Genomic DNA, 17,237 nt, shown 5'->3' with positions numbered 1-17,237 from the left:
CTGTGCAATATAGGATGTTTAGCAGCATTCCTGGTCTTCACCTACTAGATACCAGTAGCATATTCCTCCCCAGGAGTAACAACCAAAATGGTCTCTAGAAATTGCCAAATGTCCTGAGTGGCAAAACATCTCAGATGAAAACTACTAGAATATAGTTAATTCAGTAAACTCCCAGAACACCATTGCTATTTTTTCTTTTCAATTTAGGGATCTTAAGTGGTTTCAAATTGTCTCTAGGAAGCAGTCAGAATTTCTTAATAAACTAAGCTTTCAGTTCACTTTAGCAGATACTGAAGTGTTTGATACATAAATACTAATGAAAATGGAAGCACCAAATTTTTATATGTTTAGATTAAAATTTTCCCTAGCCGTATAACTTCTCTGTTTTTCCACTTTAAGGAAGTGAACCCATCTCACATTTAACATGGCAGTTCAGCATTTCTATCTGTGGGTTTTTTGGGTCCTTCCTAGAAATACCTTCTAAGTTTCTCTTTGCCTTTCTGTTACTTAGTTTTGCTTCCAGGTTGAACTTAAACCTTCTGGCTTCATTGATCATACCAATTTGTATTGATCATTCTTTTATTGAATTCTTAGTTATTCCTGGGCCCATATTTGGTTTTCTTGTTATGTAACATAATGTTTTTACTTTTCATGGTTTTGTAGAGTATTGCAGTAGAATGAAATGTGTATGAAATGGATACATTCTTAAAACACACAGCCTGTCAAGATTGAATCATGAAGAAATACGGAATCTGTATAGACCTATAAACAAGTAAGATTGAACCAGTAATTTAAAAAAATTTTTCCCAACAAAGATACTCTGGGAACCACCAGGTAATTCAGCCTGGTGAATTCTGTCAAACATTTGAGAGTTCTTGAAGAATTGACACCAGTCCTCCTCAGACTACTCCAAAAATCTGAAGAGAATACTCCAAAACCCATTATGAGGCTACTATATTAGTTATTTGCCAGGGGTTTGGGAGGGAGGAGAAAAAAAATAGAGCACAGAGAACTCTTAGGGCAGTGAAATACTCTTGACGTAACTATAATGGCAGATAAATGTCATTATACATTTGTGGAGACTTACAGAATGTAAAGCATCAAAAGTGAACTCTATAAACTATCTTAGGATGATAATACTGTGTAAATGTAGGTTCATCAGTTGTAACAAATGTACCACTCTGGTAATAGGATGTTGATGTTGGGCAGGCTATGCGTATGTGGGGGCAGAGAATATATGAGAACTCTCTGTACTTTCTTTTAAATTTTCCTGTGAATGTAGGGCTGGGGATTTAGCTCAGTGGTTCTGGCATCTCTCGCAAGCCCAAGGTCCCGAGTTTGATCCCTGGTACCAAAAAATAAAATAAATTTTCCTATGAATGTAAAACTGCTCTGAAAAATAATCTTTTTAAAGGCTACCTATGGCATGACGACATTTATGTAAAAATGTAAATGTATGAAACTATTGTAATATGGTGATACGCAATAAACGCCAAAATACCTATTGGAATTAAACTAGCCAAATTCAGGAAAAATAGTTGCTTCTAGGCATAGAGAAAGGATGAGGAGAGGGATGCAGATGCAATGAGCATGTAGCAGTATGAGACTTTATATTTTTTATTTCTTTAAAAGTAAAATAATTATGACAGACATACATGCAGTGAAACATGAATGTTGGCTGAGGATATAGCCGGTGATTGAGCACTTGCCTACCATGCACAGGGCCCTGGGTTCCAGCACTGAACAATAAACAGGCTGCTTTCTGTCTCCCTGTCTGTTCATTAGTTTTCTATCTCTTTATTTTGGGATGCCCAAAACTAGCTATTGAAAGCCCAGTGATTGCTGTATACTTTTGGCATTGCAATTTAATTTAAGGCAAGAAAGGTACAAGATAGGAAAACTCAATGAACTATAACAGAGCCACAATATATTCATTCCATGAGTAATCTAGTCAGCTCACTTGGTTTTAAATGGCATTTCTACACTGACAACTTTCTAAATTGATATTTTTTAGACCCAGTTCCAGACCCAGTTGAGTATTTGACGTCTCATTTTGATGCATTATGTTAGTCTTGGTATATTAAAAAAAAACCTTGGCATATTCAGAGTGATATTATCCTTCTCCTCAAACCTGCTCATTATTGTCTGCCCTATCTCCCTTCCATCGTCAGGTTTCTTGAGCCGAAACTGATGTCATTGTCTCCTCTCTTTCCTAGTCCTATTTAATATATTAGTAAATTTTGTATATTCAATTTCCAAAATATATACAGACTTCAAATATGTCTCATGATTCCTACTGTTACTGCCCTGGTTCAAGGTATTATCTCTTGACTGGGTTACTGCATTTATGGTGTATTATCAACATAGCAGTTCAAATGATTCTGTTTTAAGTCAGAATAAGTCTCGTCTATCCTCAAAACTCACCCACAGGTGGCTTCCCATCTCAGAATAAATGCCACAGTCCAGACTGTGGCTAGGCATTCATGTTCTACTCCTCTCTGCTTACTGACTGCATGTCGACCACCATGGACTCTTCACGTTATTTTGTTCTTTAATGTCTGGGTACTTTTTACTTGTGAATCCCTGTACCTTGATTACTTTTTAACAAATATCTACATGACTCCATCAGTCACCTTCTTAAAGTCTTTACTTTAAAATATCCCTTTTCCAGACAGGTGTGGTGTCACATGCCAGTAATCTCAGCACTTAGGAATCTGAGGCAGGAGGATTGCTGCAAATTGGAGGCCAGCCTGGGCTATGTAGTAGTTTCAAGACCAGCCAAGGCTACATACTGGGTTCAAGACCAGCCAAACTACATAGCAAGGAAAAAAAATACCCTTTCCCAGCTTTATATCTTCCTCTCTAATATTATCTCCACCTAACATATATTTCGATTTTCTCCCCACACTAAAGAGTAAAATCCACAAAGGCAGGGATTATCATGAGGTTCCTTGGTATTTCCTTAACATTAAGAACCATTTGTGACATACAGTAAGTGGTCAGCATTTGTTGGGTAAATGAATGGTTTCCTGTGTAGCTGTACACATCTGTTTAGTATATGAGCACGACTAGAGTACTCTTTAAATAATACTTTGGCAAAATAATTCTTAATATGCTTCTTTAAAAAGATTTTTTTATTGATAGAGTTGAAGGCTTTGAACATAAGTTCACAAAGGAAAATTAAAGAATATTTTGAAAGTAAATATGGAGAAAAAAAGGAAAAGTAGCTTATTTGAAGAGATCTGATTAAAATATACAGTGAACGTTTAAATTTTAAAAATGTATTACAATAAAAGACACATTGCCATTAGTCCCCCTCAAAATACTACCCCTCATTGTGCACATACGTGATTTTTGCCACTTTCTAGAGCAATTTTGGAAGTCTTTTGTGTCTTATGAGGAATGATAAAAAATACAGTGAATGCTGCTGTTACATACCATCCCAGACAGAGTCAAGCCTGTAAAAACATTACCATGTGTCCTCATCCACCTCGTTCACTGGCTCTTCCCCAAAGTCAAAATGACCGTGAAAGGTAAATATTTTGAAACAAGTCAGGACATCAAGGCAGCTAACTAAAGACATGAGAGTGGAACTCAGGGGTATATTCTCAGGAGGGCTAAGTGCAATGTGTCTTTTATTATAAAAAATTTTTTTTAATTTAAGCATTCAATGTACTTTTGGATCACAGCACGTAATAGAAAAAGATCTAGGATGAAAAACTAATGTATAGTATAAAAGAACATTGGACTGATCCAGAACATATGAGCCTGGAAATGTCACTGGGCCTCCGTTCCTTTCTTTGAAAAATGAAGTAGTTTAAATGATTTCTATTCTTTTTAGTTACAAAATCTTATAATGCTATTTGTTTAAATTTCTCTGAAGAAAACCATTAAAGTTATGTTCATAGGAGGCAAACATTCTTTAATCTCTTAATTTTCATAATTTTAACATTGTTATATAAATGGAAAAAAATAGTTATTTTCCTCAGCTAAGAATGCCTATATCAACAGAGAAATCAGATTCCTTCAGCAGTAATGTGAAAGTTTGGATTCTCTTGACTTTTCTTAGCTTGATTGTAGCGAATTTTGTACCTTGTTTTTCCTCAGTAATTTCCCCAGGTCTTTTCCCATGTATTGAGTTGTCATCAGTCATTCATGAGGTTCCTGAAATTTTAATTCTACTGTTACAGACTCAAAAAGTTGGAAAAGATATGATTTTTCTTGCCAGCATTTGATTTGTCTCTTTATATGCTGTTTACTCTAAAAGTGCTTTCTTTTATGCTCAGATAAGAAATAAAAGCTAGAGATGTAGCTTAATGGTAGGGAGCTTGCTAAGTATGAACAGGGCCTAAGATTCAATCCTCAGCATGGAAAAAAGAAAAAAAAAACTTAAATACTGTATGTATGTTTTATTATAATGGCTTTTTATATATTGTCATCAATTATAAATTATTCTGAAAGTTTATCTTGTAACATTTCCCGTTTTTGAGAGAGTGTGTATTTCAGCAAACCTGTGATCATTTCTAGCCCCCCCCAAATAAAATTTGTGTGTATATGCACACATATAGGGTATACTTATTAATTATCTCAGCTACCAAAACTAGCTATTGAAAGCCCAATGATTTCTGTATACTTTTGGCATTGCAACTTAATTTAAGGCAAGAAAGGTACAAGATAGGAAAACTCAATGAACTATAACAGCCACAAAATAGTTCTTCATTGTTTGCAATTTTGGCCTATGTTTTTTTATCCATGATTCTTAACATAGAAACTATATTGCCATGTGTAGTAACTTGTACAAATGAAAATTAAATGTTTTATGGCATTGTTTCTGAAGTTGATAAAAGTGATGCAAGTTTTTGAGGCATTAGAGATCTTAGATATCTGTTGAATTCACTTTACAGATAGGAGAATAAAAGTGGTAACTTGCCTAAGATTGCATTAATTAGAGGTTGACCTGGGGCTGGTAGCCATTAACTAGTAGAGTAGTATAACCATTTACTAGTAAACCGTCTTGGGAAATTAATGCATGTATTTTCTTCCCCTATCTTATGTAAGCTGTTGCACAAGAAAAGTGAATATAAAAATTGTGGAAGTTCAGATTTTCCCTTCTTACCTTTATCTTGTAACTTTTCCAAATGAACATGTATAGCTTTTTTTAAATTACTTTTGTATTTAATAAATTTCTTTGTATTATTAAATGTATTTAATACATTTTCCTGTTTGAATGTTGAAGAGATAGCCTACTGTAATTCCATTTCTTTATGTTATTTTAACACATTCACAAAGGACCTATAATTGTTATGTCTTGTTGCTGGGTGGCTTGAACCACCAGTGGTACATGCATGACTGTCCTATCTGGCAGCATTTTATTAACTTTGTAAAAAGACCGATAAAAGTGATTAGATCCATTTGTGCCACCAGTGGAATAAGCTGCCCAATGGGACGGTCATATATGTACCACTGCTGGTTCAAGCTGGTGGAAACATGTTAAAAATTACATTCAAGTACTAAATTTTGATGCTTTTAAGTTAAATATGAATTATTTTTTAATATATGATAACTAGAATTATTTCTAAAACTACTCTGATAGCTTTGTGTAGCTAAAATCTGGTCTCCTTCCCTTAATTTATTTCAACCTCCTCTTATGCTCAGTCTCCACTCATCTTTTCACTTGTTAAAGAGAGAAAAGAGGGCCGGGTATTTAGCCCAGTGGTTCCGCCGCCTGCCTCGCAAGCGCAAGGTCCCAAGTTCGATTCCCGGTACCAAAAAAAAAAGAGAGAGAAAAGAACTTGAGTCTGTTGCCTACTGCAAGTGGTACTAATTAAATGTTTTTCTATTCCTATTAATAAATATAAACAAATTAATCTACAGTTTAAAATAACTAAATGTATTCCTTAAAAAATCTTTTTAGTAGATATTACTCATTGACCCCCCCCCAGTAAACATTTAACATTATTAGGCATTTGTTTCCCTTTCATTGCCATAAATGTTAGCAAGTTGGCAAGTGGACAGGAAAGGAGGAAGAAATAGAGGAGTAGGAAAATAAACTTGTGCAGTTTTAGTGGATTTTTTTTTTTTTGGTCGGTGTTTGGTTTGGTTTAGTTCGGTTTGGACTTTTGTTTTTGGTGCTAGGGATCGAAGCCAGAGACTCTGTGCACAAAATGTATTCTACCACTGAACTACTCCCCACCTATATTAATAGGGCTGAAACTCTCTGCCTACCAGGTGTGTTTAGATTGTGGTAATCATCTGAGTTGAAAGCAGCAGTAATGCAGATTTCTGCAAAAAGTGTGGCTTGACTAACCCCTATGGGTTATAAATAAGCCTTTGGCCAATTTTTAGCAGCTTTTTAAAAATTCTAATTGATTGTACTCCTTACTATACCAGTATAAACTATATGAATTCACAAGTATTATTCTTATACAGTATGTAATAGGCAAAATATGCTAGTACTGAGAAAAAGCAGCTTATGTATTCCTTTCATGAGACCTCAGCAATAAAAATCTTTTAAAAAAAGAAAAATGTTTCATTTGAGTTGGGGTTATAACTGAAAATGTCTAAATATCTAATACCACTTTTAAGCATTGTTTTTTTTTTGCAGTGAAAAACTTGGGTAATGTTGCCAGGCTGATATACATAGTGTCTTTCTACCAATTCATTTATGGTCTTAATTGAAAACTCTTGCCCAAGAGTAAAGAGATTGTCAAATCTCTTACTTTGTAGAGTTGCTGTGAGTAGTAATAACCTTACTCTTACATTGATAAATTGGTTTAATAAGATCTTTATTAGTTCTAAATTATCAAAATTTAAATTTGGTGAAGAAAATGAACCATAATAGAAGGACTTAAATAGTTTGTTCTTATGAAAAAAAGTTAGTGTATTAAACTTCATTCCTGCTATTTAATTGTTGTGCATACTAATAAAAAACTCTTTTTAGGCTACAAGTACCTCTGTCCTTCAGAAGTCTGCCCTATTAAATTTACTGAACAATGTTTTACTATATCTTACAAATTATATTCTGTATGTGAGAAATAGGGCATAGATTTTTATTATCCATTATTATTAAAATCATTTATTTTTATATTGTGATATGTAGAGCCCATTTGTCTTGGTAATACAGTTTGAGTATCTCTTATTCAAAACGTTTGGAACTAGAGTATTTTCAGATGTTCAAATATTTGCATATGGATAATGAGTATCTTGCTGATACATCTAAACAAAATTCATTTATATTTCATATATACCTATACAGGCTGAAGTTATTATATAGTATTTTTAATAATTTTGTGCCTGAAACAAAGTTTCATGGTGTGAAATTTTTCACTTGTGGCATGTGTCATTGCTTTAAAAGTTGGGTTTTTTTAAGCAGTCTTATAATTGAGTCATGTTTTATAATCCATATGTGTACCAAAGCTATGAAGATTGCCAAATCTTCATTTAAGCAAACAGAATAAATTAGTTTGGCATGGTCAAAAAGTTAAAATGGGGGGGGGGGATTTAGCTCAGTGGCACCATGCCTGCCTTACAAGTGCAAGGTCCTGAGTTCAATCCCCAGTACCAAAAAAAATTTTTCTGTACATGTAAGATTAGTCAAGACACATTAAGAAGAAATAATGCTTACTCCTTGTTATTCCTTAAGTCAAATTTTATACAGTATAGTAGAATGTGCTAAGTGTCGTGGAGAAAAATAAGTCAAGGAAGAGATAGTGTCCAGATAGGAAATTGGTAGGGGATCAGAAAAGGGGAAAGCACTGTAGATAGTGGGGGAGAGCATTCCAACCTGAGGAAATAGCAGTAAAAATAATAAGCTAACACATGTACTGCTCTTTAAGTACTTATATACATTGATTTATTTAAACCCTACAGTAAACCTATGAAGTAGGTATTTTTATTTTATAGATAAGAAAATGGAAAGGCAGAGAGCTAGTAAGTGGTGTGACTAAAAAAACAACTCAGGCAATTTGGCTGTGGAAATTAACTTAAGAATTACTGTAGTATATTAGTTAAGACTGTGAAGAAAAAACAACAAAACAAAACAAAAAGACTGTGAGGCAAGAGAATTCCCAGTGTGTTAAGAGATGTAGCAAGATTGGTTTGGGTGCAGCAGAATGAATGGAGAGAAGACTAGGAACTGACATTGCAGAAAGGGTGAAGTGGGAAGATATGACTGGATTTAAGCCATTGTAAAGAATGGACTTTTACTCTGAAGTGACAAATCATGCATTGGATAGTTTTGAAAAGGGGAGTGGCATGGTTTGATTGACTTTTTGGAAAGCAGTTCTTTATTGACAGCCTTTGGATGCTCTATGGATTCTGTAGGTAAAATTCAGGAGAGCCTAGGCACATGCAGGGAGAAAAAATTTACTTTCCTTAACTTTTAAGTGAAACAATGTTTCTTGCACTTAATAATATAGTCAGTAAATGACAAGTGTTTTGTGACTTTGTCACAGCTAATAAAATTCCATTATTGTTGCAGGTACACTGAGATATCATTTATGGTCATTATTACTTTGAAATTATAATAGCTATTAGAGCCACTGTAGATCACATTTAATGCAATAATGAAGCACCAATCTTACAATTTGTTATTTCATATTTATCTTTTTTCCTAACTATGTATTAGTACATTTCCTTAATAATCATGTATATTTTTGTATATTAAACACTGAGCAGATTTTTATTTGATTTCACCAGCTATCATAGGTGCCTGTGGCACACAAAATTAAAACTTCCTATGACGATTACTCTGGTTCCTATGTTGAGGGCTGGCCTGGGAAAGAAGGAAGATGGAGCGCACGAGCAGGAGGGATACATGTTAGAAGGTTTTCTTAGTAAACTACATGAGAGATGATGAATTGGACTGAGTAGAAAGTAACATGTGGTGGGATTTTGGTTATGTTTTCAAGGTTGAACTAAAGGAATTTGCTAAGAGAATGAATACATGATAGAAGAGAAAAAATTAAGAATGGTTCCAAGGTTTCAGATCTGTGCACACGGAAGGGTAGACCTGCCATTTGCTGAGGTGGGGGTGGAGTATGTTTGTTAAAGATCAAAAAGTTCAATTTTGGATAAGTTTGAGATGCTTCTTACGTATTTAAGTACTGCTTTGTGACTTACTGTTTCCACTTACTGTGTCTTGACATGTGCTATTATTAGAATGAGGTGATCCTATATGTAGAAACAGCGTGAACTTATTTCTGAATATTTGACTGTTTTACAGTGAACATTTATCTATGTATGATGTGTCTTTAAAACTGAAAAAAAAATGATAAAAAATGAGTGGCCACAGTATGTGAAAAAATAGTTATTTGGTCATTAGGAAAACCAAAGATCTATAAATGTCACCACGGAAAAATCTCTAAGATCTATATAAATAAAATAAGTAGTAAGTGTAATATTGTTTTAAACTTTTAAAGAGAGAGACTGGGTGTACAGGAAGATGTTCCTTGCTCCCCCCACCCTTTAGCAGTTGAATTTACTAGCCTTTTACATATAATATTGACTTCTTAAAATGTCATTGATTCACATGGGGAGTGAGATTATGGCCTTTTCTATTCTTTGTACTTCTATATTTTTTTATAAACCTTATGTTATAGTTTTTAAAATTATGATATGTCTAGTGTTATAGGTATAATTCAAAGAGACTTAATATTTTGGAATATAAATGTAAGCTGAAGATAGAAAATCATCTATATAATGATAATATGATCTTTATTATAAGAGTACATATATATATGTTTGGTTTGGTTTGGTTTTTTGGTACCAGGGATCGAACTCGGGTCCTTGCGCTTAGAGTACATATATATGGCTTGAAGAAAAGTTAGAGGTATACATTAAAATGTTAATAATTGGGTTTGGGTTTTTTTAGATGATAGAGTTTGAGGTGGTTAAAAAACATGGTTTTTTACTCTTTTGTAGACTATGAGAAGACAACGAAATGAAGTTGTAGTTGAATTAAGGAAGGTGAGTTTGGTTAGCGTTGGTACTTCCAGGCATAATTCTAACAAGATTATGGCATGTGTAGAAGATATCAAATGTATGTTGCATGTAAGATATGTAACTTGCTATATAACTAAATTTTACTCACTAAATATAGTTAAGCTTTTTTTCTGTCTCAAGCATTCAGTGTTTCTTTTTCTTTTGAAAGAAGAAAACTTTTACTGAATTTAAAAAGCTATTAAATTGGCAAGATACAACTTGTCCACTAAGAATAGTTATAAACAACTTAGCAGATATTGTTGTAATTTTATTTTATAAGGGTAATAGATATAGTTGCAGTTCTGCTGTTAAAATAAGACAGTATTTATGCCCCGAAAAGAACTTGCTACTTGTAAATTTCACTAGCTTTTCAAGTATTAAAATAGACAGTTGAGAACGTACTTGTAAATTTGCCCCAAACGTTTCAAGTGAAATTCAGAGGGCATTTGATTTTTGTAAAACATTGTTGATTTTTGATTAAATTTGAACTGCCCAACTTTTGCTCTGACTTTGCTTTTAAGTGGTAAAGAGAAGCTCTCAGATGATATGTAAAGTAATTTAGTACTTTCAAGTAAATATATATAGTTGGTTCTGGCTTAAGCAATATACTGTCTTTTTTTAGTCCAATGTTTTGTTTTGTTTTAAATGGTTCATGGTTCATTGGAAATGTAGTATTTGTTGTTGGGGACTCAAATTAGTGTCAGTTAAGTGTTGAATTCACAATTTGATTTAAATTTCTGCATTTGAATGTTACTTTTAAAAGGTATTTCATATTTTATTTAGGCACAGGATTGCCTAACCCTTATATGACAATGTTTAGTTTTTTTAAAAACCTGATATTCTGACTTTTTTTTAAAGAATAAAAGAGATGAACATCTCTTAAAGAGAAGGAACGTACCACATGAAGATATCTGTGAAGATTCTGATATAGATGGCGATTACAGAGTGGTAAGTTATTATTATTCTGGTAATTTAAAACTACCAGTGAAAGATTTCACATAAATATAGCATTTTAAGGTGACTGTTTAACTTAGTTTTCTCTGTAATTTTTTTCTCAGCAAAATACCTCTCTAGAAGCTATTGTTCAAGTAAGTTGAGTTTTTTACTCCTCTTCAAATATGCTGGACTCAACTAATTATTGTGAATCTACATCATAAGCTGTTTTATTTTTTATAGAATGCTTCAAGTGATAACCAAGGAATTCAATTAAGTGCAGTTCAAGCTGCTAGGTAAGTTAAATTTTGAGGACAAGTTTAAATTGTATACATTACACAGTTTTTATTTTGAGTCTTTACAGTAATTCTGCTAATCTAACTTTGACGGCAAACAATAAGGAAGTCAGTTTATTCAAAAAATTGTTATCTGTATTTACAGTATTAAAATGGATAGCGATCTAAAAACTTGTGAGCTTAAATACACTGAACTGTTTTTTGGGTTTTGGGGGGTTTTTTAGTACCGGGGATTGAACTCAGGACTTTGTGCTTGCCAGGCAGGTGGTGGCACCACTGAGCTAAATCCCCAGCCCTGAACTGTGTACTCTTAAGCTCACAAAAGTTTGATATGAAAGTGATGATTTAAATACACTGAAGCATTCATGTACCTAATACATAAAAATGTTAGGGAAAAGTTGATTTAACAAGTTAGTGATGTAGAGTAATAGAAAAGCATTATTTATAAAGCTTTACCTGTTACTAGCTTACAGGTTTTATTTTATAAAACTCATTCGCTGGGTGTGGTGGTACACACCTGTAATCCCAGCCCTCAGGAGGCTGAGGCAGGAAGATTGTCGTGAGTTCAAGGCCACTCTGGGCTACACAGTAAGTCCCTATCTCCAAAAAAACAAAATGAAAAAAGCTCACATTCTTCAAACCCTTACCAAGATAGCTAATTCTGACAATTCTCATATTGTTCAAACAGTAAATCAAGAGTTACGAGCATACTATGTCAGGTTCAACAAGAGGACATTAAATTTATGGTCGCATACATTCCCACTGTCCTTCCAGGCTGGAAAGACCACGTCATTTTGCACATTTCTATTGTGACTCTTATACTCTAATATTTTAAGGAAAAAGCCATAAAAATATATTACTGAAACATTTGTATTAACAGATAGGTTGGAGAAGGCTGGGTGTACCATAACACATTATGGTGTTTCTTTGTATATTTGTGAGAATAAGAATAACACCATATATTATGAGTATTAGTGGAAAAGAGACACTTAAGAAATTGCTCATAGTTAATAGAGTTTCAGTGTGAGAAAAATTTCCCAGGTCCATCCAATATCTTACCCAAGGCATGAATCCTTTTTGTAACAGTATTATACTTTTTCTATTTTGTGTGTTATCCTTAAATAACCTAGAACAGATTACAGAATTGTAGGTTTAATATGCCAAGAGTAAAAGAACTTCTTATTAGAGGAATTTGGTATGTAGGGAAAAAAACCATGGAACTATTGACAGCTCAAAATTATGGTCATCTGTTTTTAAAATTGTCCTCAGTGAAGCTATAAAATATTTTTCTTCATCACTATTGATCTCTTGAAAACTTGACTGAGAAAGACTGGCTTGATGCCTTTTTAAACTTTTTATAAAATTTCCACTTGTAAGATCTGTGCCATGTGTTATGGAAAATAGTGTGAAAGTATTATATAATTTCTTTAAGTTTAGAATCTGTGAGTACAGAATTACTTTTTAAAAAAAAAACAGTGATACTCTATGACTATATATATATGGCTAATATAGCAAATGTATGACTATATAGTGTAAACCACTCTTAGAATTCGAAGATGGTATTATATAAAACAGAACTCAAAATGGACTTTAAAGAGGTAAGAATTTGACTAGATAGAAAACAAGACATTTCCAATGAGGGGAGTAGGATATAAAGGAAGGGCTTAGAAATGAGACAGAAATGGTGTGACAACTGACCTATTGAATTTTTTTTTTTTTTTTTTTTTTTTGCTACTGGGGATTGAACTCAGGTCCTTGCGCTTGCGAGGCGGGTGCCGGAACCACTGAGCTAAATCCCCAGCCCGACCTATAGTAAGATTAATTAGGTAAGGTGGAGCCAGCCTCTGAAGCAGTTTATAAGCTAGGTCATGGAGTTTGTATTCACGAGGTAGAAAATAAGAAACCCTGTTTATGTGGTAGAACGATGTACTTAAGTGTTCTTAAACCTTACCTTTAAATAATAGTGCAGGAGATTCCATTGGGTGAAGATTTGTTAGACTACACTGAAGATTTACCAGTTAAACCTTCAGTCTCGCACATGTGAAAATGGGCACTATGTTTTGTTTTTCATCCTGTAAGCTCCATGAGAACAGATGTTCTATCTTGTTCACCTCGGTATCTCCAGCATCTCTTTAGATATTTTCTTTTTCATTAAACTTACTCCATTTCTCTTTAGTTACTGAGATGAAAGTATTGTTGGGCTTTTATGGGCTTTTCAGTGAGTAGAGTAGGATAAAGAATTAAACACTAATATCAACTATAAATGTATACCATCAGCATGCCTGCTCTTATCTGTTGACTGTTGAGATCTAGTAAGAAAAATTCTGGATGTTTTGGTGACCTCTTAATTTCTTTCTTAGCAAGGTAAATATTGTGTTAAAGAGGTGTGTAAAAAATCATTTGTCATTTTATAAGCCATATTCAAAATTTTCTTGAGAGAATAATACTGTACTAACAAAGTTGGTAAAATGTCTGCCGTACTTTTCTAATTATTGGTCATATCTAAATTTCTTTTGTAAGTTAATCTTTTTATAGAGAAAATGTTGGCATTATGTAAATTATGAAAAGTAATTTTCAAATAGAGTACTTAGGCCAAATATTCAAATTTATGATTATATACATCAAATACAAATTTGCTCTTTAGTGGCACATGCCTATAATCCCAGCACTTAAGAGGCCAAGGAAGGAGGATCCCTAGTTTAAGGCCAACCTGAACTACATAGCAAGCTCAAGATGGGCCTGAACTACATAATGAGACCCTGTCTCAAACAATTTGTATATATATACATATACATATATATATGTATATACACACACACATTTGAATTTAATTATACTAGTATATGCCATTAAGTTTCACAAGAAATGTATATCTTACAGGAAGCTTTTGTCCAGTGATCGAAATCCACCAATTGATGACTTAATAAAATCTGGAATATTGCCTATTTTAGTCCATTGTCTTGAAAGAGATGACAAGTAAGTACTTTTTTAAGAATTTAGAATGTGTCCCTTGGAGTAGTTAGTTTGATCCTTTGAAAAGGACCGAGGGATAGAATTAAAAAGTCAGAGTGAAAAGCAGTACAAAGTATGCTAATGAAATGAAGGATGAACCAAAGAAGAATTTCAGAATGATAAATTTAATTTGTAACCAGGCGTGGTGTTGCACACTTGTAATCCTGGCTCTTGGGAAGCTGAGGCAGGAGGATCCCCACCAGTTTGAGGCCAGGCTGGGCTACATAGTGAATTCAAGTCTAGCCTAAACTGTATAGTGAGACCCTGTCTCAAAATAATACTAATACTAATAATAATGTGTAACCTTTGGAAATTACCAAGAACTAGCTTGACCAAATAGGTACTTGTCCAAAACTGTTTGAAATATGAAAAAATCTTAATAAAAAAGAGATGTTACTAAAAATAAAGACATATTAGAAGGTTTTTATACTGAATAGATTTTGTGATTGGTCTACCCTCCCTCTTTTTTAACCCCTAGTGTTGAATGGATAGATATCTTTTAGAACAGAATATTTAATACATGCTAGAGGAAGAAAGGATTGTTAGATATTTGGGCCATTGTAAAAATCTTTATTGTTGAAAATAATTTGTTATTTTGTAGTCCTTCTTTACAGTTTGAAGCTGCATGGGCCTTGACAAACATTGCATCTGGAACCTCTGAACAAACTCAAGCAGTGGTTCAGTCTAGTAAGTTGGTTATTAATAAACAGTATTATGATCTTTAAAGCCAATTAAAAAAACAGTTCTCCTAAAACAGTTTAACTATACTATAAAATAATAACTACCCAGTAGCTAGCATGTAGGGTTGTTGAATTAGCTAACATAAGTATGTTATTTTAATCATTTTGTTCCAGTGACTGACATTCTCTATTTTGAAAAATTCATTTGATTACAGTCTAAAACCAAGAACATTTCCTGATTATAGTATCAGATTACATTATTTTATTTCATTTTATCTGTAGGGCATCAGTAGAAATAAAAGGAGTTATACCTGTTGATATTCTACCTCTCAACCTTTCCTAATGAAATTTGTATCATAACATTTAAGGATATCTTTGAGGTAGTCCTATTGAAAGAATGGTTTGAAAGTTTTTTTCTTGTTGCTGTAATAAAATGCCTGCTGTTTTTGTTTCATATTAACTTGACCGTGTCATTATATTGAATACTATTTCATTCTTCCACCAAAGAAATGGATAGTTTTAAGGAAGATACTTTAAAAGTCTTTTTTAAATGTAAGCAGTGTATTGGTCTAAACTTGTTAAAATCACAAGCAGTAAATGATTTGGCAGAGGACAAAAATTTTATCCAATTAATAACCATTTTATATTTTAGTATTTGTTCTAATATTACTTAGAAAAGAAAAATACCTTAAGTGCTAAACAGTTTACCCCAAGTATAACTCAGTAGCTCATTTGTTTACGTACTGACTATCCTGAGTGTTGTTCAGGCAGGTAGGTATCTTTTCAACCAGTCAATTCTTGTTTGTCTGAGATACACTTGTGTGTCTGTTTGTTTGTTTTATATCAACTTTTTGCATACGTTTCTATTTAGAATGTTGTATTCACCTTTAATGTTTGTTTCTAGTGAAATCTAATGAGTTCTGCTTATTTTCTTTTAGTAATTTGTGTTGATTTTGTTTGTGAAAATAACCTATAATTTTGTGCTACAATTTATAAAAACTCTTATCATAAGTACATTAGCTATAATTCTCATTCTTCTCCAGAACTCAATGATACTATTTTACAATACAAAATGGACACAGTTGGGACACTGAGACTGAATAGGAAGGAACTGCCAAACGATCTGCAAAAGAAAAAACTGAAAAAAGGGAGAAATGTTCACATGTCAGGAAGGAAAACTCTGAAATGGAAAACTTACGAAATGGAAAGACAAAAAAGATGTCTTTTTATTTTCCACTGTGTATAATACAGAAATGATAAAACTTGAAAGAAGAAATGAAACTTAAAATTTCCAGTAGCAGTCAGTGATTATAATTCTATGGGTGGTATTGACAGAGTTGACTAATGTCTAACGAGCTTATCCTGTAATCAGAAAACAAGAAAAAATATATTATTATAAAATATTTATGTACCTTCTGGACCAAATAATATGGAACTCATTTGTTATTCCAAAGAAATTGGTTCAAAAGTTATTTACAATTTAGGTCTAATAAACTAAAAATTGAAAAATATGAGATAGCGAAATGCCAACCAGGATGTCCATCATCAATGTCTGCACCATTATGTTTAATGGGTAGACATTTTATTAAAATTATACCACCCACAGAAAAAATACATATATACCACCTGCTGGGTATCTTCCCCAAAGAAATAAAAGAATCATATCATAGTGATATACGTGCACCCATGTTCATAACAGCACAATTTGTAATAGATAAAACTTGGAAGCAGCCCAATTGCCCATCAACTGGAGACTGGATAAAGAAAATGTGGGTTTTTTTTTTAAGTGGAATACTACTCAGCCATAAAAAAAGAGATTAGAGATATTTATAGCTAAATGGATGCACATTGAGGCGATACTCTTAAGTGAAATAAACAGGACACACGTGTAAATACTAAATAGTTTCTCTAGTGTGGGAAACAAAGTGTAAATAAGGACTAAAAGGTATAATAGATAATATGAACTAGGAAGCAAAGGGGCAAAGGGGAAGGGGAGTAGGAGGGGTAGGGGAAAGGAGAGAAGGGAATGAGATTACTATGAAAAAAATGGAAACAAAGTCTTTGTAAATAGGGAAGGGGGTGGAGGGGTTGAAGGGAGAGCAGGGGAAGGGGGAGAAAATAAGAACCAAGAGAGATTATGTAAAGGTGCAAGTTTCCAATGATGAATGTCATTATATTGTATACCTAAAATGTACCAATAAAATTAATTTTTTAAAAGAAAAACCTACATGACAAAGTGTGTTGTTCAAAGAAAGACAATAACGCAAAAAAGAATTCAGAAAGAGACTAGATACTACTGTCCAGATTGTAGCATTGCATTGTGTGTTGAATGCTT

General features: G+C 33.2%; 1 protein-coding gene across 1 annotated transcript in view; it reads left to right on the top strand.

Moving 5' to 3' along the window:
• Kpna4 (karyopherin subunit alpha 4) overlaps positions 1-17,237 on the top strand; it is a 60,640-nt gene that overhangs the window by 14,263 nt on the left and 29,140 nt on the right. The window contains exons 2-7 of the mRNA XM_087186460.1: positions 9,922-9,966; positions 10,840-10,929; positions 11,040-11,069; positions 11,158-11,210; positions 14,091-14,186; positions 14,824-14,909. Coding sequence (XP_087042586.1) covers positions 9,922-9,966; positions 10,840-10,929; positions 11,040-11,069; positions 11,158-11,210; positions 14,091-14,186; positions 14,824-14,909 — 400 coding nt within the window. The remainder of the gene's footprint in view (positions 1-9,921; positions 9,967-10,839; positions 10,930-11,039; positions 11,070-11,157; positions 11,211-14,090; positions 14,187-14,823; positions 14,910-17,237) is intronic.

Source organism: Heterocephalus glaber, unplaced genomic scaffold, assembly GCF_053883595.1.
Source record: "Heterocephalus glaber isolate CG9 unplaced genomic scaffold, H.glaber_assembly_v1.0 deba00001504, whole genome shotgun sequence".
Classification (NCBI taxonomy): Eukaryota; Metazoa; Chordata; class Mammalia; order Rodentia; family Bathyergidae; genus Heterocephalus; species Heterocephalus glaber.
Note: the sequence above shows the minus strand (reverse complement) of the source record. Positions and strands in the feature narration are given on the sequence as shown.